This window comes from Saimiri boliviensis, chromosome 2 (assembly GCF_048565385.1).
Source record: "Saimiri boliviensis isolate mSaiBol1 chromosome 2, mSaiBol1.pri, whole genome shotgun sequence".
NCBI classification, from domain to species: Eukaryota; Metazoa; Chordata; class Mammalia; order Primates; family Cebidae; genus Saimiri; species Saimiri boliviensis.
Genome location: NC_133450.1, coordinates 138,143,464 through 138,166,095, shown reverse-complemented (window position 1 = coordinate 138,166,095; position 22,632 = coordinate 138,143,464). Strand labels below are relative to the sequence as shown.

General features: G+C 55.6%; 1 protein-coding gene across 9 annotated transcripts in view; it reads left to right on the top strand.

Moving 5' to 3' along the window:
• Window positions 1-22,632, top strand: part of TRAF2 (TNF receptor associated factor 2) — a 32,694-nt gene that overhangs the window by 169 nt on the left and 9,893 nt on the right. Inside the window, exons 1-6 of one of the 9 annotated variants that reach the window (XM_010352138.3) lie at window positions 17-898; window positions 6,423-6,641; window positions 7,368-7,446; window positions 8,711-8,809; window positions 16,116-16,277; window positions 17,930-18,004. In XM_010352138.3, the coding sequence (XP_010350440.1) occupies window positions 6,454-6,641; window positions 7,368-7,446; window positions 8,711-8,809; window positions 16,116-16,277; window positions 17,930-18,004 (603 nt within the window). In that variant the 5' untranslated portion in view covers window positions 17-898; window positions 6,423-6,453. Of the gene's footprint in view, window positions 1-14; window positions 6,642-7,367; window positions 7,447-8,710; window positions 8,810-16,115; window positions 16,278-17,929; window positions 18,005-22,632 lie in introns of those variants that run through there. The other 8 variants (XM_074394456.1, XM_074394459.1, XM_010352136.3 and 5 more) reach the window with 8 other exon arrangements.

The window sequence follows — 22,632 nt, the reverse complement described above, 5'->3', positions numbered from 1 at the left end:
GGTGGGGGCGGGAGAGGCGGCGGGACGGGGGGCGGGGCCGGCCCGAGGGGATTTCTCTGAGCCGCTGGGCCGGAAACCGAGTCCAAGCGGGGCCGGCGCGGGAAAGTTCGCGAACGCGCGCGGTCGTCCTCGGAGCGGCGCGGGGGACGGCCGGGGGTCTCGCGCGGGGTCGTGGGTCCCAGCCTCGCCCGCGGCCCGTGGGCGGCCCACCCGACCCGGCCCCGCCCCTGTCGCCCCGTCCACGCGCAGGTGTGGGCCCCCGGAGTCCCCGAGGCCCCGCGCCCCCGCTCGGCTGCGTGCCCGCGCGGGTCGGGGCGCCTCCGACCCCAGAGGCCGCCCGCGCCCCCCGGCCCGGGTCGGGGAAAACCCGTGGGGCCGGGGGCGGAGCCGGCCCCCACTGCCTTCCTGCTGAGCGGCTGGGGAGCCCCGGCTGAGCCCGCGTGGAGTCCCCTCTTGGCTGCGGGGAGGGCGGGGGGCAGCCGGGAGCCGGTTCCCGGGTGGGCCGCGGCGGACGGGCCCGGGCCTGGCAGTGGCAGGGGTGTGTGTGCGGAAGGCTGAGCCGGCAAGGAGCGGAGCTGGAACGTGCAAGGATCCGGGCGCTTGCGAGGCCGAGATGAGGGAGTCACAGCACCGTGGGCTCTCGGGAGGCGGCCACGTGCAGCCTGGGGTCGGGAACGGTCAGGGCCGGAGCTGGGTGTCTGCAGTTGTCATTGTGAGGTCCTGAGGGCTGAGGGTCCGGGCGGAAGAGCGCCAAGCCCGCACTCGGGGTGTGGGGCCGAAGAGCTGTCTGACAGCTACTGAAGATGGGGCTCGGAGGAGGAGGGAGTCAAGGGAAACAGACTGAGAACGGACCCTGCTTTGTGGCCGTGTGATCTTGAAGGGACAGAATTGCTGCACGGTAACAGTCTCTCTCCCTGTTAACGGCCCTGGTTTTTAATAAGAGAAACTAAATGTATTGTGCATGAACACTTCTAAGATTCAAGCGCTCCTCTCCTGCCACACTTGTGTTTGATGCTTTTGTATAAACAATTGTTAGGAGTTTAGGTTGTTACCAAGCTTCTATTTGGTATTACGTTCAGCCTGAAAAAGATGGGGTTACGTCTAAAATTATAATTTTGTTTGTTTATTTTGAGACAGGATTTTACTCCTGTTGCCCAGGCTGGAGTGCAGTGGCACGATCTCGGCTCACTGCAATCTCTGCCTCCCAGGTTCAAGCAATTCTCCTGCCTCAGCTTCCCAAGGAGCTGGGACTACAGGTGCATGGCACCACGCCCGGCTAATTTTTGTATTTTTTTAGATATTTATTTATTTATTTAGAGATGGAGTCTCGCCTATCACTATGCCTGCCTAATTTTTTTGTATCTTTAGTACAGACAGGGTTTCACCATGTTGGCCAGACTGATCTCAAACTCCTGACCTCGTGATCCACCTGCCTCAGCCTCCCAAAGTGCTAGGATTATAGACGTGAGCCACCTCGCCTGGCCCAATTCTTGTATTTTTAGTAGAGACGGGGTTTCACCTTGTTGGTCAGGATGGTCTCAATCTCTTGACCTCATGACCCACCTGTCTCGGCCTCCTAAAGTGCCGGAATTATAGGTGTGAGCCGCGGCACCTGGCCTCAAGTTTTTTTCCAAAGTGGGAACAGATTGGGATAGTGTCAGAAGTGTGGTAAAGTTTTGGTGTAGCACTTTTGAGTCTTTGTGATGGTTTTCGTTAGTCCTTAAAATATATTTATAAATGAGATTCAGATAAAATACTTACGGAGTCTCTAAGCACAAAGAACCCCAGGGTGCACTGTGGTCGTCAGTGGGACCTCAGGGGCCTTGGACCGGGCTCCCTGCTGTGGCCTGGCTTTCTGGGATTGTGTGTTCATCTGGAAATGGGAATAATGATCCCTGCCCCTCCCAGTGTGTCAGGACAATATGATGGTCATGTGAGGCCATGCCTGTGAGGAGTGTCTGTGGCGGAGGAGAGGGAGGCGTGGGGGTGGCGGTTGGAGGCCACACTCTGCGTTGGGAACCTGGGCTCACTGCAACCTCCTCCTCCTAGGCTTGAGTGATCCTCCCACCTCAGCCTTCTGAGTAGTTGGGACCACAGGTGCACACCATCACACCTGGCTAATTTTTTCTATTTTTCTATTTGTTTTGTTTTGTTGTGTGTGTTTTTCGGACGGGCTTGCTCTGTTGCCCAGGCTGGAGTGCACTGGCACAATCTCGGCTCACTGCAACCTCCGCCTCCCAGGTTCAAGCGATTCTCCTGCCTCAGCCTCCCAAGTAGCTAGGATTACAGGCTTACACCACAATGCCTGGCTAATTTTTTGTACTTTTAGTAGAGACAGGGTCTCACCATGTTGGCCAGCCTGGTCTTGAACTCCTGACCTCAGGTGATCCACCGCCTGAGCCTACCAAAGTGCTGGGATTACAGGTGTGAGCCACCTCACCCAGCTGCTAGTGGCCCTTTTTCAGGGTTTACAGGTAAACTTTCCTTCCACTTTTTGAGATCTGGGGACATTACATGGAGGTTGGAGGCAAGTCTTGGAAGGCTGCTGGGCCTTGTCCTGGGCGCAGGTTTCTTAGGCCCACCTCAGGGTTGCCATGGGGCAGGTGTGCACATCCACAGGGACCAGCACTGGGGGCTCTTCCAAGCAGGGCAAAGATGTTCAGGGTTCAGTGCATTCAGGAAACAGAGGGGAGCAGGGGGATCGGGGGCATCCTGAGGACAGGGTGGGGACAAGGCCAGATGGGGCTAAACCCCATGTCTGGGTTGCCTTCTCAGTGCTCAGGATGCTCTTGGGGAGCCCTCAGTGAGGGGTGCCCTTCTGATGTGAGTGTGAAGGAGGAGCAGAGGGCAGGGTGGAGGCCAGAGAAGGGGCCAGTGCTGGCAGCATGGAGGGCAGAGCCAGTGGGATTGGCCTTTGATTGGACAAGGAATGGCTCAGAAAGCATTCTGGATAGCTGGGGCATGGAGGTGCACTCACCTGTGGTCCCAGCCACTTGAGAGACTGGCGGGAGGATCACTTGAGCCCAGGAATTCCAGCCTGTAGTGTGTGGCTATCATGCCTGTGAATGGTTAGTGTATTCCACCTAGGGCAACATAGGGAGCCGCTGTTTATAAAGAAAAATGAAAGCCTCCCACGTTTGTAGGTGACAAACCCTGGTGAATGGCGGAGAAGAGAGAGAGCTGGGAAGAGGAAGCTCTTTCTGAGGCAGCAACCTGAGCAGAGGTGAGAGGATGAGGGAAGGGCCTCAGCAGTGTTCTGGCCTCTTGGGTCTTTCTGAGACTTGCCAGTCCTGGGCCTTCTGGGAAAGGTCAGCCACTCTCAGGCGAGCAGTCCTGGGACCAGGTGACCCACGCTGCTATGTCAGGGCTACATTGTGGGACTTTGTTTTCTTCAGTGCTGTGGCCACAGCCTTCCTGCTGCCGCTCTGGTTGGTGGATGGGTCCATGCTTCTTCAAGGATGCAAGTGACCCGAAGCTTCCAGGACACTCTTTTGGCAACTTGGGCCTTGGAAAGACAGCAGAGCAGGTGTGCGGTGTTAGGGCCTGTGGCTGAGCTGACTTGCTGGAAGCATCAGTCAGGCTCCAGCAGCACAGCAAGATTCCCATCTTGGGGCTGGTGTCCAGGCACAGAGCAGTCAGCATCCACTGTCCTTCCTGGAGGAAAAAGGGAAAATAATGTTTGTTTTTTAAATGTTGGAATGGGCTGGGCACAGTGGCTCCCATCTGGAATCCCAGCACATTGGGAGGCTGAGGTGGGTGAGTCACGTGAAGCCAGGAGTTCAAGACCAGCCTGGCCAACATGGTGAAACCTCATCTCTACTGAAAATATGAAAATTAGGCTGGGCACGGTGGCTGAGCACTTTGGGAGGCCAAGGTGGGCAGATTATGAGGTCAAGAGATTGAGACCATCCTGACCAACATGGCGAAACCCCATCTCTACTAAAAATACAAAAAAATTAGCTGGGTGTGGTGTCACACACCTGTGTCCCAGCTGCTTGGGAGGCTGAGGCAGGAGAATTACTTGAACCCAGGAGGCGGAGGTTACAGTGAGCAGAGATCATGCTACTGCACTCCAACCTGGCAACAGAGTGAGACTCCGTCTCAAAAGAAAAATACGTATATATACAAAAAATTAGCCAGGCATAGTGGCTTGCACCTGTAGTCCCAGCTGCTCGAGAGGCTGAGGCAGAAGAGTTGCTTGAACCCAGGAGGCAGAGGTTGCAGTGAGCCAAGATTGTGCCACTGCACTCCAGCCTGGGCGATAGAGCGTGAGACTGTCTCAGGAGAAAAAAAAAAGTTGGAATGGTTCTGAGAAGTGGTTCCTTAGGTAAATAAAATGCCGCCCCAAGAGTTGCCCTCTGGGGAGAGGACTCTGGAGGCCACCCTTCACCCTCAGGCCAGGCTTGCCTGTCAGTCCCTGCCTCGCTGGGCTGCCTCCTGGGGATCGCAGCCCATACCATGCCCTATTCTTTCTCCTCCCCATTCCCAGGTTGCCCTGCCTGGAGTCCACCTTCTAGGAGTGAGCCCCGGCCATGTGGGCGGCACTGGAAGCCCCTCCCTGGCTATCCCCAGTTCCCTGAAATAAGACTGCTTTCTTGCTACAGAGATGCCCCCAGTCCCTCCTTATCTCAAGGGGCCCTCAGGGGCTGGGACTGGGGGCAGAGCATACTTAGAGCTGGCTTGGCCTACAGGCTGCTGTTTTAAGGAGCGTAGCAGCTGAGCACCAGGTGAGGCATGTTCCGTGGGGACACAGGAAGGCTCTGGAGGCTGCTGCCAGGGAGCAGCGGGTTCCAGGTCCTCATGCCCAGCCTGGTTCCCCACGTGAGGCTGTGGACACGCATGTGTCTGCCCCTCATCTGCAGCCCCCTGTTGCTACCTGGGGAGCCTGCATGGTTGCCGTGGCCTGGTTCCGGGTGCAAGACTGTGGACATGCCTGATCTGCCCTGCATCTGCAAACTCCCGTTGCCACCTGGGGAGCCTCTGTGGTTGCCGTGGTCTCTGCCTCTCTTGTCCTCAGCCCCCTGTTGCTACCTGTGGAGCCTCCAGGGTTGCTGTCCAGTGTGTTCTCATGGGCGTCTGGGCTGTGGAAGTTCTCTGTGCTTTGTGGGGCCAGCACGTGCACTAACTTCACTTCAGCCAGAAGCTTTGAGGTCGTTGGACTCAAGCTTTTCCCAAACTGCTTACAGGGCTGGGGGGCACTGAATGCCTGTCTCCCCTTTTTCCCATGAAAATGCTGACAGGAGAAAGTGTGATTTGGAGATTTGCAGTCGGTTGTCCTTGCTCACCCCCCTGCCCTTCTAAAGGACTCTGGCTTTCCCGAGAAGCCTCTTGGGTGGTGTTGATGCTGGGAGCCGAGTGAGGCCTCGAGGAAACCCTTGGCGTGCTGGGTGACTGCTTGCCCTCCCTGTCTGCCCACTCTGCCCGGCGAGTGGGTCTAGACATCCTCATTGTTCCCTTCCTCTGTCCTCAGCATCAGCCCAGCCCTGAGCAGGCCCCTCCCCACATAATGGGAGCTCTGTGATGGCCGGGGAGAGAGGCCGCCTGAGGGTGCTCTGTAAAGGGAGTGGAGCCCCGTGGAGCGTCCGCCCAGGAGGCTGAGGGAGGAAGAACCCCAGTTAGTCCAGGAGGAAGGGTGGGGTGCAGGGGTGGCTGGACAGTGCTCAGAGAGGCAGGGAGAGTGGGCACGGCACAGAGTGGCCTTGGTGCTTAGAGAGGCAGAGGAGAGGGCCTGGTCCAGGGTGCTGAGGCTGTCCGTGGCTGCCTTGGTGGGGCTTACTGAGTTCCAGTGGACAGCAAGCGCCAGGGCAGGGCTAGCACACGGAGGACTCTGAAGGCCATGTGTGTCGTCTGCAGTGTGGAAACGTGGTAGCCAGAGGGAGCTTGCACCGCCAGCCCCAGGTGGCTGCACTCCTGCCCCAGGGTTGCTCTGCTGGCATGGCTCTCTCCCAAGTGTCTCTGGGGCCTGAGTGCTGGCAGGTGGGCGTCTGCTGCCCCGTGGGTTTGGTGAGATACGCTTTCGAAGGCGTCCACCACTCTAGAACATGCTTATTACATGGGGAGACTGAGAGCCTAGTCCTGAGAACCTCTGATGGTTAGTGTTAACAGGAGTACAGCCTGTGCCCTAGCTGGGGATGAGGGGTGAGTGGCAGGAAGCCCGTGTGTCCGTGCCTCTTTGAGCTGTGGGCTGGGTATGTGGACGCCAGCTGTGTGGTCCTCACCCTCACTGAGCCCTGGTTTCCACGCTAGCAGCGGGAGATGGGACTTGAGGGTCTCCGCGGCTCCCCGAAGCTCTGCCTCTCAGTCTTGTCGGCAGGTCAGCAGGGACCTGACCCCTCACCCTTGCCTGCCACTGATCGGTTTGGTGTTCTCTCAGGAGGACTGTTCTGGAATTGAGGTGTAGCATGCTGTGTGTTCTTCCTCAGGGCTTTGTCATTCGTGGGGGTCACAGCTCTCATGGCTGCTGCTAGCGTGACCCCCCCTGGCTCCCTGGAGTTGCTGCAGCCTGGCTTCTCCAAGACCCTCCTGGGGACCAAACTGGAAGCCAAGTACCTGTGTTCCGCCTGCAGAAACGTCCTGCGAAGGCCCGTCCAGGCGCAGTGTGGCCACCGCTACTGCTCCTTCTGCCTGGCCAGCATCCTCAGGTGCGTGGGCCTGCAGGCTGGGAGGAGGGGCTGGCAGGCAGGGCTGGCTTTTGAGCCACACTGCCCAGCCTGGTAGCTCCCAGCACAGCCGGGTTCGGCTTAGATGTGCTGCAGGTGTCAATACTGCCTGGCTTTCGGAGGTTTAACGCAAAGAATGTAAAGTTAATAATTTTAAAATAGCAATTTGAAATACTGTTTTGGATACATGGGGTTAAATATAATAATCATTACAGTTAATTTTACCTTTTTATTATTTTTAATGTGAGTACCAGAAAGTTGAAAGCTCCGTCTCCTGCTCCCTTTTCGGCTGCTCTAGGCAGCTAAGACAGCCAGCCGCCTTTCTGGCAGCTGAGCGGTCTGAGAGGCATGGCCTCTGTGGGTCAGCACGGCTGTGCAACACCTGAGCTCCTTTGGCAGGTGTCCTTGGCTTTTTAGGAAGGCCTTGTTCACACACAAGGAATGATTTGGCCTCAGGAGGTCGTGCCCTGAGTACTCCTGTCAGGATTCAGATCTTCTCATCTACTTTAAATCTTTAAAAACATTGTACTGTGAATCCTGGGGGTTAAAAAAATGTACGGTTAACATATGCTTGCTGTTGGTTTCATTAAAGATGAGAAGGTTTAAAGAAACCATGGTGTGATGTTAGGTTTTTGAACTGAAGCAAACGGTGTTCATTTATGTTTTGCATTACATTTCATAGTGGGATTTTCTTTACTTCCCTACTAGCTCTGGGCCTCAGAACTGTGCCGCGTGTGTTCACGAGGGCATATATGAAGAAGGCATTTCTATTTTAGAAAGCAGTTCGGTAAGTAAAATAAATTGAAGCTAAAAATGTTGAACAGAAAACGTCTTGGAATTTGCTTTAACAACATGGGTGGGGCTGGGCACAGTGGCTCACAACTAATGCCAGCACTTTGGGACACCCAGGCAGGAGGATCGCTTGAGTCCAGGAGTTTGAGACCAGCCTGGGCAACATAGTGAGACCTTGTCTCTGTAAAAAATTAAAAACTTAGCAGGGACTGGGCACAGTACCTCATACTTGTAATCCCAGCACTTTGGGGGACTTTGGGGGACCGAGGTAGGTGGATCACCTGAGGTCAGGAGTTTGAGACCAGCCTGACCCACATGGTGTAACCCCGTCACTACTAAACATACAAAAATTCTCCGGGTGTGGTGGTGTGCACCTGTAGTCCCAGCTACTTGGGAGGCTGAGGCAGGAGGATTGCTTGAACCTGGGAGGTGGAGGTTGCAGTGAGTCAAGATCATGCCACTGTACTCCAGCCTAGACAACAGAGCAATACTCCATCTCAAACAAAACAAAACAAAAATCCCAACAACAACAACAAAAACTTAGCTGGGTGTAGTTGGCACATGCCTTTAGTCCCAGCTACTTGGGAGACTGAGGTGGGAGGATTGCTTAAGCCCAGGAGATAGAGGCTGCAGTTGGCTGTGATCACACCACTCCATTACAGCCTGGGCAACAGAGCAAGACCCTGTCTCTGGAAAGCAAAACAAAACACAACACCAGTGGCCAAGTGAAGCTTTAGAAGCCAGAAGTTGGCTGGTCATGGTGGCTATAATTCCAGCACTTTGGAAGGTCGAGGCAGGTGCCTGAGCTCAGGAGTTCGAGACAAGCCTGGGCAACATGGCGAAACCCCGTGTCTACCAGAGATACAAAAACTTAGCCAGGCATGGTGGCGCATGCCTATAGTCCCAGCCACTTGGGAGGCTGAGGTGGGAGGATTGGTTGAGCCTGGGGGATGGAGGTTGCAGTGAGCCAAGATCATGCCACTGCACTCCAGCCTGGACTACAAGGCGAGACCCTTTCTCAAAAAAAAAAAAAACAAGGCAGCCAGAAGTTGTCCCTTCACAGACTTGGGAAGTTTAGGGCTTGGAAACTTTGGCATCAAGGTGAGTCAGTCTTGAGAGTCATCCTCGCTCCTAGGGTGGCCCAGGAAGGTGGCATGACACGGAGTTGGTTTGGTTTGGTCTGGGTGCGTGCCCTGTGCTCCTCGGTTTCAGCGGGGAGGCCGGGTGCAGGTTTAACCTGAGGCTGTTCCTCTCCCTAGGCCTTCCCGGATAATGCTGCCCGAAGGGAGGTGGAGAGCCTTCCGGCCGTCTGTCCCAGTGATGGGTGCACCTGGAAGGGAACCCTGAAGGAGTACGAGGTAAAGTTGGGCGGCTCTTCAGATCCTGCATGTTGCATGGTGACAGAAGCCCCAGCAGTCAGGGTCGTCCCCACCCTGAAGCAGTCATGACCTTGGCCTGTACTTTCCTTGTGCTGGGGCTGAAGCCTGTCTGATGTCTGTGGAGGAAAAGACAGGGCTGCTCCTTAGAGTATGTCCACTTAGAAACTCACGTAGTGGGCAGGGCACAGTGGCTCCCGCCTGTAATCCTAGCACTTTGGGAGGCGGAGGCAGGCAGATCACAAGGTCAAGAGATTGAGGCCATCCTGGCCAACATGGTGAAACCCCGTCTCTACTAAAAATACAAAAATTAGCTGGGTGTGGTGGCGTGCACCTGTAGTCCCAGCTACTTGGGAGGCTGAGGCAGGGGAGTTGCGTGAGCCGAGATTGGGCCATTGCATTCCAGCCTGGCGCCTGGCGACAAAGCGAGACTTTGTCTCAAAAAAAAAAAAAGAAAAGGAGCACACGTAGTGCAGAGCGCAGACCTGCACCGGGAGCTGGAGCTGTGGCCTCCGGTGAGGTGCTAGCCCTCTCTGTGAGCTGGGGCTGTGTGACCTCCGGTGAAGTGCTAGCCCTCTCTGTGAGCTGGGGCTGTGTGGCCTCCGGTGAGGTGCTAGCCCTCTCTGTGAGCTGGGCTGTGTGGCCTCCGGTGAGGTGCTAGCCCTCTCTGTGCCTCAGGTTTCTTGTCTGTTGGTCGTTGGTGGCTGTGAGGGTGGGAGGTGCCTGTGTGAGCCCCGGGAAGGCGTGGTTATCGAAGCAGTAGCATTTCTCGGGAATGGCGGGAAGATCGCCGTGTGCTGGGACTGCAGCTGTCGAGTTTGGTGGGAGTTTTTGTTGTGTCTCTTGTGTTCACAAAGGATTTCTTATTTTGAATTGTGTTGACACTGGAGATAGCAGAAATAATGGACACATTTGTCCTGTGGTCACAGAAAGGCTTTCAGCCAGCAACATAGGCAGCGGCCCGCACGTCACTTGGAAATGGACACATTTGTCCCTGTGTGCCAGGTGAGGTGGGCTCGCCTTCCTGCATGGGCGTATTGGGAGCTTCAGTGCAAGTCTCCTGTCAACTTTTCGGCGTTTGGAAACTTAGCCTGTAGTGCAGAGGCCGGGAGGTGCTGAGAGAGCTAATCCAGGCCTCTGCAGCTCACCAAGCTGTGCAGTCTTTCTCATGGTAATGAGTGCCCTTTAAGAAGTTTCCCTCTGGGATCCTTGCGCGGGATTCCGGGACTAACGCTGTCCACAGAGCCCACAGGTAGAGGCAGCCCAGTGTCCACGGACGAATGGGTAAATATGGAGAGTGTGGTCTCTGCACTTGGTGGCATGTGATTCAGCCTTAGGAAGGAAGAAGATTCGGACACGTGCTCCCCAGAGGTGAACTCTGAGGGCATTATACTGAGTAGAATGAGCCAGCCACCAAAGGACAAATCCTCTATGATTCCACTTACATGACATCCTGGGAGTGGTCACATCCGTGGAGACAGGAAGTAGAATGGAGGGGCAAGGGTCACTGCTCCGTGAGTACTGAGTTGTAATCGGAATCTCAGAGAGGAGGCACCTTGATGCCATCCAGTCCGGCTCCAGGTTGGTGAGGCTGTGAGGGCTGTTTGCTTGGAACCCTGGCTGTCTGCACTTAGGAGAGCTTCCTGCCCAGGCAGGGGCTGGGATGTCCTACTCAGCCGGACCTTGGGGTGTGGTCTGTTGGGTTTGGAGTTGGACCTGCATTATTGTGGGTTTCTCCTTTCCCACTCCCTGCCCCACAGGCCTGGCCACACCTCCCTCGGTCTTTTGACATCCTCTGCTTTGTGGTCTTTGGGCTCCAGGTTTCATTTTTTCAGAACCTCCCAGCTGCATCTGGGGTGGACAAGGGGATGTGCTTTCCTCCCTAGCACAGGGACTGAGTCCTGGACGCGGAGCTGGAGCTCCAGGGCACTGCCCCGGAGTGAGACCCCAACCTCTGTGGGCCGAGATGTCAGACCGCCCGCAACCACAAAGCACAACACCAGACTTTCTGGGCTCCCGTGCGGGTCTGCTGCCCGAGCGGCTGCAGTGCGTAATGTCATCCGTCCCAGCCCTGCTCTTCTAAAGAGACCTGTGGCTTGGTCATCACCCAGTGCTGTTTGCAAGGGGGATGGCTTCCTGGGTAGGTTGCCCAGGGTCAGGGTCTCCCTGGGAGTGTGAGGGCACCAGCTGGGTGCAGGGAGCAGGGGTGCTGTGTGCCATACTACCCTCTGAGAGGACTGAGAGGCACCTGGGAGACATGTTGGGTCACAGTTCCCAGCCCCGCACTAAACCCCGAGTCCTCTGGGGTCCCTGCCACCTCCAGGCTCATGGGATGCAACATTGACAATTATGAAGGCGTCCGGCTGAGGGCCAGGAACCATAGCCAGCCCCCGGGCTGGGGCGCCACGCGGCCCGGCAGGCACGCAGGGTGGAAAGTCCCTGGCTGCACCCTTTGAGAGCTCTGGAAAGTCCCTGAGAGGAGTCGGGTTTGGTCATGTGGGAGGGGCGGGCACAGCTCTGGAATAGCTTGGCTGTGGCCTTTGATTTTATTGATAAAACCTCTCACTGGCTGTAAGCGTCACACACATGGGGGCGGAAATGAAACCCTCTCTGCAGAGTGGGGAGCCGCCTGTCCTTGCTCTCAGCATGCTCAGAGTGCGCTGCTGGTTGGGGCGTTGTTGGGAATGCAGTGCTGAGGCTAAGGCGGCTTTTTTTCCTTGGTGGTCTGAATTTTTTTGGAAAAGTGGAAAATCCTGCTTAGCTTTTGATTATGTTTTTCCTTTGCAATAACACCTTTCTAGGAACTGAATGATTTTATTCATTTTTTATTTTTTTATTTTATTTTTTTTTTGAGACGGAGTTTCACTCTTGTTACCCAGGCTGGAGTGCAATGGCGCGATCTCGGTTCACCGCAACCTCCGCCTCCTGGGTTCAGGCAATTCTCCTGCCTCAGCCTCCTGAGTAGCTGGGATTACAGGCACGCGCCACCATGCCCAGCTAATTTTTTTTGTATTTTTAGTAGAGACAGGGTTTCACCATGTTGACCAGATGGTCTCGATCTCCTGACCTCGTGATCCACCCGCCTCGGCCTCCCAAAGTGCTGGGATTACAGGCTTGAGCTACCGCGCCTGGCCCTCATTTTTTATTTTTATTATTATTTTTTTTGAGACGGGGTCTTGCTCTGTTGTGCAGGCTAGAGTGCAGTGGTGTGATCTCAGCTCACTGTAACCTCGACCTGCCGGGTTCAGGCAGTTCTTCTGCTTCAGCCTGTAGGCACCTGCGACCATACCTGGCTAATTTTTTGTATATCTGGTAGAGATGGGGTTTTACCATGTTTGCCATGCTGGTCTTGAACTCCTGACCTCAAGGGATCCACCTGCCTTGGCCTCCTGAAGTGCTTGGATTCCTGGCATAAGCCACTGCACCTGGGCAAATTGAATGATATTAAAACTTCAGATAAAAAATGTTTATTGGGTACCTGCCTAGTGCTAATAGCAGAGCTGAATTCCCCAGCAGGCCCGGAGCTGCTTGTTCTGGCAGCTGGGTGGTGGAGGGGCAGGGAGACTTTCCAGAGAGGACACAGGCCGGCCACACGAGCAGTGGAAAGGCCAGGAAAGGCTGTATGCTCAGCCTCGTGGACGTTCTAGTGAAATTCAAAGGTATGATGATTGTATTTGTGACAGACATGTAGTTTGAATTCTGGCTGAATAAACTTGAGTTCTTTGCACTGTGTCCGCCGTGGGTGGGGAGAAGACTGACACAAATAGTGGTAGGCGTATCAGCTGTAGCACAGCCCGGGGTCCCACGGGCAAGTTCAGGTGTGAGTGCCAAGAGGAAGGTTTTATTTCTGACGTGTCCGGCACGCAGCACATGTGAGCAGTGAGCAGGAGCCTGGGCTCAGGCAATTCTCCTGCCTCAGCCTCCTGAGTATCTGGGATTACAGGCACCCGCCATCACACCTGCCTAATTTTTTTTTTTTGTATTTTTAGTAGAGACAGGGTTTTAGTCTGTTGGCCACTCTGGTCTCAAACTCCTGGCCTCGTAATCCACCTGCCTTAGCCTCTCAGAGTGCTGGGATTACAGGCGTGAGCCACTGCACCCGGCGAGTTATTTTTTTTTAGAGACAGAGTCTTTCTCTGTCACCCAGGCTGGAGTGTAGTGGTGAGATCATATAGCTCACTGCAGCCTCGAACTCCTGGGGTCAAGTGATCCTCCCACCTTGACCTCCTAAAGTGCTGGGATTACAGGTGGGAACCCATTGTGCCCAACCATTTTATTATGTTTTAAACAGTCTTTTAATTAAATCTAAGGACATTGACTATTTGTGCTTTAGTTTTTATGTTTCATAAACCATAATAGTTGCTGAGGCTGCTCTTGAATTCAACTTGATGGTGGTTTGCTACGTGCTGAGTATGGCCGAGGGCTCAGTCCCTGCCCGTCCGTGGGCAGCAGAGGGCACGGCACTGTCGTGTTCAGGGAGGTTGGTTCCTTTAGCAGGCTCAGCTCAGGCCAGTGCCGCTGGAGGTCTTGGAGGGCTGGGACCATGTGCCCTGGGGCGCCTCTGAGGAGTAGCTGCTGTGCCTATGTGAAGGTTCGGGAGGAGCATTCCCGGGCGAGGTTGAGTGAAAGCCAGCCCAAGTGCCTGTGCTGTCCAGAGCAGGGTCTCTCCTCTCGAGGGAAGTAGCTTTGGCCTTTCCTGAGTCACCTCAGGCCCCTGAGCTTCAGCCAGCTTTCCACGGAGCTGCTGACCCCCACTCCCCACCCTGTGAAGGGCCCTGCAGCCAGGTCCTCTGCTGCCCCAGATCCCACCGCGGCCTCTCGGGAACCTTCCTCTCCCATGCAGTTGTCTTCCACTCTCTGGGCTGTGCCATCCATGCGCAGAATATGCTCTAGTATCTCCTGTTTCAAAACTGAGTGCTGTGCACATTGAGCTAAGCCAGGCACAGGAATATCATCATTGCATGATTCCCCCGGGGGATCAAATTCGGAGCTGGTGGATGGTTCTGGAGGCTGGAGGAGGAGAATGGGAGTGAGGGTTTAACAGGAACAGGGTTTCAGGTTTCTGCAATGGAAGGAGTTATGGAGGTAGATGGTGATGATGTTTACATGACATTTAAAATGTGCTTAATACCACAGAACTGTGCACGTAGAAGTGGTGATGATAAATTTTATGTTTATCCTGATTAAAGAAACTTGGCAGATCTTAAACTCCATGTTCCTTTGCCTACCCTTCCCTCTCTCTGTTCCCAGCCATGGTAGACTTCTCCCAAAAGACCTATTTAACCCTGGTCGGGCATGGTGGCTTACACCTGTAATCCCAGTACCTCAAGGAGGCTGAGCTAGGCAGATTGCTTGAGCTCAGGAGTTCCAGACCAGCCTGGGCAAGGTGGCTCTACCAAAAATACAAAAAAATTTAGCTGGGTATGACGGTGTGTGACTGTAGTCCCAGCTGCTTGGAAGCTCAGGTCAAGGCTGCAGTGAGCTATGTTCTTACCACTGCACTCCAGCCTGGGTGACTGTATTGGAACATTTTAATATCACTATGAAGAAGTACCCAAGGCTGGGTAGTTTATAAAGAAAAAGACGTTTCGTGAACTCACAGCTCCACACGGCTGGGGAGGCCTCACAGTCACGGCGGAAGGGGAAGGCTGAGCAAGGTCACGTCTTACATGGCGGCAGGCAAGAGAGAGCGTGTGCAGGGAACTGCCCTTCATCAGACCATCAGATCCCTTGAGACTTGCTATCACGAGACCAGCATGGGAAGGACTCGCCCCATGATTCAGTTTCCTCCCACCAGGTCCCTCCCACAACACGTGGGGATTATGGGAGATGAGATTTGGGTGGAAACACAGGCAAAGCATATCAGTGACAATGTGAGACCCTTTCTCAAAAAAGCAAAAACCTTGTTCTGTTCTGTTTCTGTACCTCACTGCCCCCGTATGGAGGCAGGCGGGCCCTCGTGTGGCTTGGGCCAGAGGCCCGGGGGGCCCTGACTTTTCTGTGTCCCTGTGAGCCACACACTCAGTCTGTCAGCAGATCCACGTGGCTCCTCAGACACATCGCAAACCCAGCCTTGTCTCCCCTTCCACTAGCACCTTTGTGGTACCTGCCACCTGTTTTCCTTCTGTGACTATGGTGGCTTCCCGACCTTAAAGTCTGAAGTGCAACAGCCAGGCAGGCATTGTAGGGTTCAGCCATGTCCCTCCCCTCACAGCCGGGCAGAGCCCTTCAGGTGGTCCGTGAAGCCCTGCCTGGGGCAGCAGCAGGACAGAGAGGCTGGGTTCTGTGTCCCAGATTCTAGATTCTTCCTGACCTGGGTGTGGTGAGGAGCTGGCACCACCTCCTTTCCCTCTGCGTCCTTTTCCCTTGCCACCCTGGCCGTCTGGACGTTTGCAGTCCTCTGCCTTGCCCGACCTTCAGCCTGCAGCACCGGGTCCTGCCTCCCTAGCCCACGTCTGATGGGACATTCCCTGGCCCTGCCTCCACTGCGTGTCTTTCCCGGTGTTCCTGCACCCATGCTCACTCAACCAGGTTGTCAGCTCCAGGAGGGCAGAGCCTCTGCCCAGCCCTGGGGTGGCTCAGTGTGTGGGAATGTGTGGGCTCCTGAGTGACCTTGCTGCGTCTCACTGGCCTCTCGCCTGCCTTCCTCACGGCTTAGGTCCTTTCCAGTGCGTGTGCTGTGCAGCCAGAACCAGCCTGCCCCAGGCCCCAGTCCTCGCACCCTGGCCTGCTGGGCTTGTGCCTCAGGACTTTGCTGGACTCCTGGTACTGGAGGCAGTGGCCAGCTGCCCTCATGCTGTCTCCCATGCATGTTCCCTGCCTCTTCACACCTCCCACCTACAATGAGGATGGGGTGGGGACTAACAGGATCCCAGCTAGCATGGACCGGCTTGTGTTGGTCGTCAGATCAAGAGCGTGGCCTGCATTCTCAGTTGGCAGCTGCTGTGTGTGTGGCAGGAACCTGCTGGCGCAGAGCAGGGACTGCGGACTTGGCTGTTTTAGGTGGGGGGGGAGCCTGGTCGTGGCAAGGCACCCAGCAGAGACCCCCGTGGCAGAGCATCCCCCAGCTCTGTGGGGCAGAGAGTGGAGACAAGGACACCGATCTCCTCCTGCCTGGAACTGTGGGAACCCTGAGAGCTCCCTGCAGAGGGCGGCCCCCAGGACAGGCAGGGAGGTGGCTCTGGGATCAGCATGCAGACGCCCACCATCGCTACACCGCCTGGCGTCCTCGGCTGAAGCTGTGGCTGCCCATGTGAGTTCCACCGACGCTTTCTTCTTTTGTTACCAGAGCTGCCACGAAGGCCGCTGCCCGCTCATGCTGACCGAATGCCCCTCGTGCAAAGGCCTGGTCCGCCTCGGTGACAAGGAGCGCCACCTGGAGCATGAGTGCCCGGAGAGAAGCCTGAGCTGCCGGCACTGCCGGGCGCCCTGCTGCGGGGCGGATGTGAAGGTGCGCAGGGCTGGAGCGGCCTGTGGGGCGGCCGCCGTGCGGGGCTGCGCTGAGGTGCTGCATGCGGCCACGGGCTGCCTTGGCTCCTTTGCACGCGTTCCACCCTCAGCCCTTTCCCTGAAGCCGCGGGGATGGATGTTTCTTGGAAGAACTGGGAATGGGTGTCAAGTTAATGCCGAGGTCTTTAAAAAGCATTTTTGTAGGCCAGGCAAGGTGGCTCACACCTGTAATCTCGGCACCTTGGGAGGCTGAGGCGGGCAGATCATGAGATCATGAGTTTGAGACTAGCCTGGCCAACATGGTGAAACCCCGTCTCTACTAAAAATATACCAATCTAGCCAGACGTGGTGGCAGGCACCTCTAATCCTAGCTACTGAGGAGGCTGAGGCAGGAGAATCGCTTGAACCTGGGAGGCCGAGGTTGGCATGAGCTGAGGTTGAGCCACTGCACTCCATCCTGGGCAACAGAATGAGACTCCATCTCAAAAAAAAAATTTTTATTTTTAAAGGCATTTTTGCCGGACACGGTGGCTCATGCCTGTAATCCCAGCACTTTGGGAGGCTGAGGCGGGCGGATCACGAGGTCAGGTGATCAAGACCATCCTGGCCAACGGAGTGAAACCCCGTCTCTACTAAAAATAGAAGAATTAGGTGGGTGTAGTGGCGTGCACCTGTAATACCAGCTACTGGGGAGGCTGAGGCAGGAGAATTGCCTGAACCCAGGAGGCAGAGGTTGCAGTGAGCCGAGATCACACCACTGCACTCCAGCCTGGCATCTGGCCACAGAGTGAGACTCTCAAAAAAAAAAAAAAAAAAAAAAAAAACACAGCATTTTTGTGTTAGCAAAGCCTAAACGCATCAGGTAGAGAGCCCAGAGGTGTGTGTGTGGCCCTCCTCGCCCGGCCTGGGCGTCACTCCCGCAGACAGTCGCTCAAGCCTGACTCGGTGCTTCCTGAAGAGCTGGTGAGCATGCGCTTCTGTGGTGCACAGAGCTGCGGTGCGGCACCGCGTCTGAGACCGCCGCGATGCTCACGGCTTTCACGCCCGGTCTGCGTCCCTGTTGTCTGTCTTTGCCTTGGCTTGTTTGAACCACGGGCCACACAGCGTTCTTGCCTTTGGTTGAGATGTCTCTGGGTCTCTCTCAGCCTCTGGCGGGCCCCTGTGGCATCTTTTTTCCTGAGCTATTGTCCTTCAGGAACTCCAATTCCCGGACCTGTCTTCAGGCACCAGGTGCTCCTTCCTCCCCACTTCCCTGTAGACTGTGAGGTGGTTAGGCCTGACCGCAGCACATCTGGGGCGCCAGGCCCCCTGCAGTAGCATGTCAGGGTCTGTCTTGGGGACATCCTGCACGCAGCCAGCCCGGCCCATCCACCAGACCCTCCCACCGGACTCCCCATTTTCATGTGGGCTGTTGTTTCACGTGGCCTCTGAGTCTCCTCTGATGGCTTGGGCCTCCCTCACATTGCCCTGGAGCTGCAGAACAAGCAGTGTTAAGCTCTCTGAGGCTCCAGGGCAGTGCTGGCAGGATCCTGCCTGGGCAGAGCGCCGTCTGAGAGTCAAGGGTGACCACGTGCTCCTGCAGCCTGTCGGCGCTGCCCGGCCCGTGCCTGGTGCTGGCGTCCGCCCTCACGCCCCTGACTGCTTCTTTTGAAGGCGCACCATGAGGTCTGCCCCAAGTTCCCCTTGACCTGTGATGGCTGCGGCAAGAAGAAGATCCCCCGGGAGAAGGTGAGTGTCCCTCACACCCTCTGAGGACCATGGGGCGGGGCCCATGAGTTGGCAATGAGGGTCCTGTAGGGTGAGGCTGGGGCAGGTGACGACCTTAGTGCCCACGGGAGCAGCGTGCAAAGCTTCCACAGCGTCTGCTCATGGGCACGTTCAGGGCTGCGGCCGCTCTCCTGGTAGGTTGGTGGCCAGGTGGCTGAGTCCCGAGTCCTCTTCATCCTCCAGTGTATACAGCTGGACTTTTGGGCAAGTCACTTCCCAGTTATCCTGAACATGAAACATGAACGTTCTCATCGACCTCCATGTGCTGCTTCGAGAAATGTTGGTATTGACTTTGAAGCTGAGTGTTTGCAGCAGGCGGTCAGGGTGGAGACAGGTGCCCTAGACTGGTCTGCTGCCACAGCCAGGAAGCGCTGGTGCCTCGGCCGGCAGAACTTCATCCCTGACGTCCTTCCTTCTGGCAGGAAAATGGCTTCTCGCCAAGTTGAGCGTTAGCTGCTGCAGATGACACCTTTAGGAAAGGAAGCTGGGAGATACAGGTGGAGATGTTTTCCCAAAGTGCCTCCCTTGTTGGAGGTGAGGGTAGCTCGTCCAGAGGCTGGAGTTCCAGAAGGGGGTGTGGCATCTGCTCAGTGTGTCAGAGGTCAGAGGTCAGATGCTGAGGCCATGCAGGTGGCCTCCCCGTCTGGGCAGCAGCAGGAGGGCCAGGTGGCTGGGCCTGCCTAGAAGCTCAGCCCCACAGCTGTGTGCCTGTCTTTCTTTCTGGTTTGCTTCCGTTTAATGCAGGTCACAGTCTGAGTTCTGAAATGCATAGGGCGGGGGACGGGGTTCTGTCTCCCCACGTGTTCCCACCTGTCTGTGTGAAGTGTCCCACCCTGGGAACTCAGCCAAGCGCTTCCTGAAAGAGTCCCTGTGTCCTTTCCCCTCGCTGGAGCCTAAAGCTCACGCTAGAGCCTGCTGGCTTTGTCTCTTCAGGAGGCCATGGAGGCTGTGTCTGCTGAGATGCCCCTTCAGGGGCTAGGATGCCTGCCTGGGGCCGGTGTCTACAAGGCTTCGTCCCCTGCTGGTGGGGCCTTGAGGTGGCCCCAAGAGGTGCCCTCTGCCCATGCCTGAGTCTTGGCTGTCCTGAGGGGTGGCACTGAGGAGTCAGGAGGTGATTCTTTCTTTCCTTGAGACTGTTTCCAGAGTGAAAGACGAAAGATGGGCTCCCAAGCAGCGGTGTCTGGTGGGCTCTGTCCCCACCCCAGCACGTGAACACATGGCTTCGCGTGAGCGTGGTGTGTCTTCGCCCATCCCGTCTGGGTTTTGATGTTCACAGAGCCTCATCTTCAGACGGAGGGGCCTTTCAGACTCTCCTGGAGTGAGTCTCTTGGGCCCCGCCTGCCTCCTCAGGGCAGTCCTGTCCAGGCCTGGAGCTCCAGCACTTCGGGAGGCTGAGGCAGGAGGATCATTTGAGGCCAGTTTGAGACCTGACTGCCCAACATGGTGAAACCCCATCTCTGAAAATACAAAAGTTAGCTGCGCACAGTGGTGCATACCTACAGTCCCAGCTACTGGGGAGGCTGAGGTGGGAAAACTGCTTGAGCCTGGGAGGCAGAGGCTGCAGTCAGCTGAGATTGCACCACTGCACTCCAGCTTGGGTGACAGAGCGAGACCCTATCTAAAAAAAAATCAGGGCTGGGTATGGTGGCTCACATCTGTAATCCCAGCATTTTGGGAGGCCAAGGCAGGTGGATCACCTGAGGTCAGGGATTCAAAAGCAGCCTGGCCAACATGGCAGAACCCCATCTCTGCTAAAAATACAAAAGCTGCCAGACATGGTAGTGTAGGTATGCCTGTAAGCCCAGCTACTCGGGAGGCTGAGACAGGAGAATCGCTCAAACCTGGGAGGCAGAGATCACAGTGAGCCAAGACTGCACCAGTGCTGTCTAGCCGGAGTGATGGAGCAAGACTCCGTCCCAAAAAAACGACAAAAGACAAACCAGGAATATGGCTTCTGATGATGAGACCACCTATTTATTTGAAGCTCTTTTTGTTCTTGGAGGTACATCTTACTGAGACGTAGAGTCCAAATACCATGTTCTGAGGTCAGTTGGAATAAATTTTTTCTTTGAGTTTATGTCAAATGTGGTAGACAGTTCATTTGCTTCTGGTCTTTTAAAATGTGAGGTTCTTTTAAAGACTTGCTTTCGTTCTTTGATGACGTATGCTGTTGGCCTGCCATCCGTCAGAGTCAGAGCTGTGCCGAGCACCAGAGCTGCCGCCCTGCAGGCCCCGTCTCATCCTCCCAGCCCCTCCTCTTCATCTTTGCTGGTTTTGCTGGAGCCTTTCGGTGACCACGCTCCCAGGGCTTGGCCAGGCTCCTCAGCGCTGCCTGGGACACGTGCGGGGCTGAGCCAAGTGTGGGGCGGCATGTGTTGGGAGCTGGTCCTCTGGAGGCTGGCCGGGAGGGCTCGCTGGATGGGAGCAGGGAGCCTGGACCTCATGGCTGAACAGCCCAGAAGCCTCGGCGGTCACGGACAGCTCATGTTAGAGAAGGTGTTTGCCCCTTCACGATGGCGCTGGTAGGAACCAGGTGGGCAGTGTTTAGCCTTTCCTGGGGGCACTGGGGATTGTCCACCAACCTCACAGGAACCCTAGGGCATCCTTTATCAGAGGAGGACATTGAGGCTCACAGAGGCCAGGCACCCAGCCGCCTTCTGCCTCTGCAGACCGCCCTGTGTGGGCAGCATGGGGGCTCGTCTTCTCGTTTTCCAGCAGTGCCTGCCCCCGCACCTGCACTCTCCAGGCCCTGCACCCCCATTCCCAGCATGCTGCGCACACGCCGGGTTCCTGGTCTCCTCTTGAACTTCCTGTGACGGAAATTTCTGAGCCTGGACAGAGGAGAGAGATCGCATTAGAACTTGGGGCCCTGCTGCAGCTGGAGATGGGGGCGCCCAGTGCCAGTTCTGTGTCATTCATGCCCCCACTTCGTCCCGCAGCCCAGCGTTTCATTGAAAATACTTGCACGGCAGCAGAGGGATCCTGGCTTTATTTTAAGAGAAAGTACGTTATGGGTTCTCACTGGTGTTTCCATTTCAGATTCTCACCCAGCTTCCTTGTTGCTGTCTCTTCTTTCTGCGGAAAGTCAGAACTCTGGTTGACGTTGCCGTACATAGAACAGTGTCAGTGTTAGCATGGACTGTGTGGTCCTGGCGAGTTAGGTGACAGCCAAGCTCTCGTTCTAGCTCTGTTTGCTTTTAGAGTCCGTACTGAGTTACGATGTCGTAAGTCACCCGAAGCAGCCTCTGGGCAGGCAGCTGTCTCAGTGTGCCACAGAGGCTCATTTGTTTTGTTTTACTTTTGAGTTTTAAAAATTGTTCTCAAAAAAAGAGCAGGTACGGTAGCTCACACCTATAATCCCAGCACTTCGGGAGGCCAAGGTGGTTGGATCACCTGAGGTCAGGAATTTGAGACCAGCCTGGCCACCATGGCAAACCCCATCTCTACTAAAAATATGAAAATTAGCCGAGTGTGGTGGAGCATGCCTGTAGTCCCAGCTACTTGGGAGGCTGAGGCAGGAGAATCGCTTGAACCCGGGAGGCAGAGGTTGCAGTGAGCCGAGATTGTGCCACTGCACTCCAGCCTGGGCGACAGAGAGAGACTCTGTCAAAAAAAAAAAAAACGTTTTGTAGTTTTGTAAAATGGTCACATGGCACCAAAGGAAATGCTACAAACGTGCATTCTGAGACACCAGAGGAATATGTGTCGGGCTCCCTGTCAGCTGTGCTGCGTGGCAGTTCAGAAACTCACATTCCCATGCGTGTTGTGGGAGCACTGTCTCCCCAGACTTGCCAGCAGAGTGTGGTGTGACGTTTGCCAGGGTGATGTGTGCGAAACACACGAGGCCTTTATGTCAGGGGTCCGCAGCCAGGGAGTCAGCCAGCGGTAGATAGAAGTACCCGGGGAGAAATGCTTCTGTTCTGAACACATGCACACGTTTTTTATTTTCACATGCACTCACATTGTATTGTGTCATGAGCAGCCTAGAGCTCATTTAAAGTATAAGGGAGGGTATGCTTAGGTTCTCTGCAGATACTCTGCCATTTTACATCGGGGACTCCAGCATCCTCGGGAGTTCTGGGACCAACCTCCTGTGGATGGCAAGGGACAGCAGAGTCGCAGGCGGTTCTGATGGGCGTTCTCAAGCTGTGGTGTAACCAAGCTCCTCTGTGCTTCTCTTTCTGGGAGAGGTCATCTGTTCATGACTCCTGCCCACTTAATGATGTTTTTGTTTCTTTCTTTGTTTTGTGGGGAACTGTGCAAGCTTCTTACGTTGTGGTTTCTGGAAGCTGATTCATAGTTGGGGCCATTTCCCTGCTCCTGAGCACGTGGGAAACCCTGTGCTGCTTCTGATGTTTGTGGGTTTGATTTTCTCACACACACAGCCGTGACACACCTGCCGTGTCACCTGGGAAATGGAGGAGGGACTTGCGTTTGATGTTTTTCCTTGGGCTGTTCCCTCCTGCTTAGACCCGTGTCAGATGCCACAGTGTTGGGCTGTTTCTTTCCTGCTTTGCTGCCGCCCCGTCGCACATGAATGTCTGTGTGCGCTTGGCCCCTTTCTGGATTTTGCATTTTGCTTCGTGATG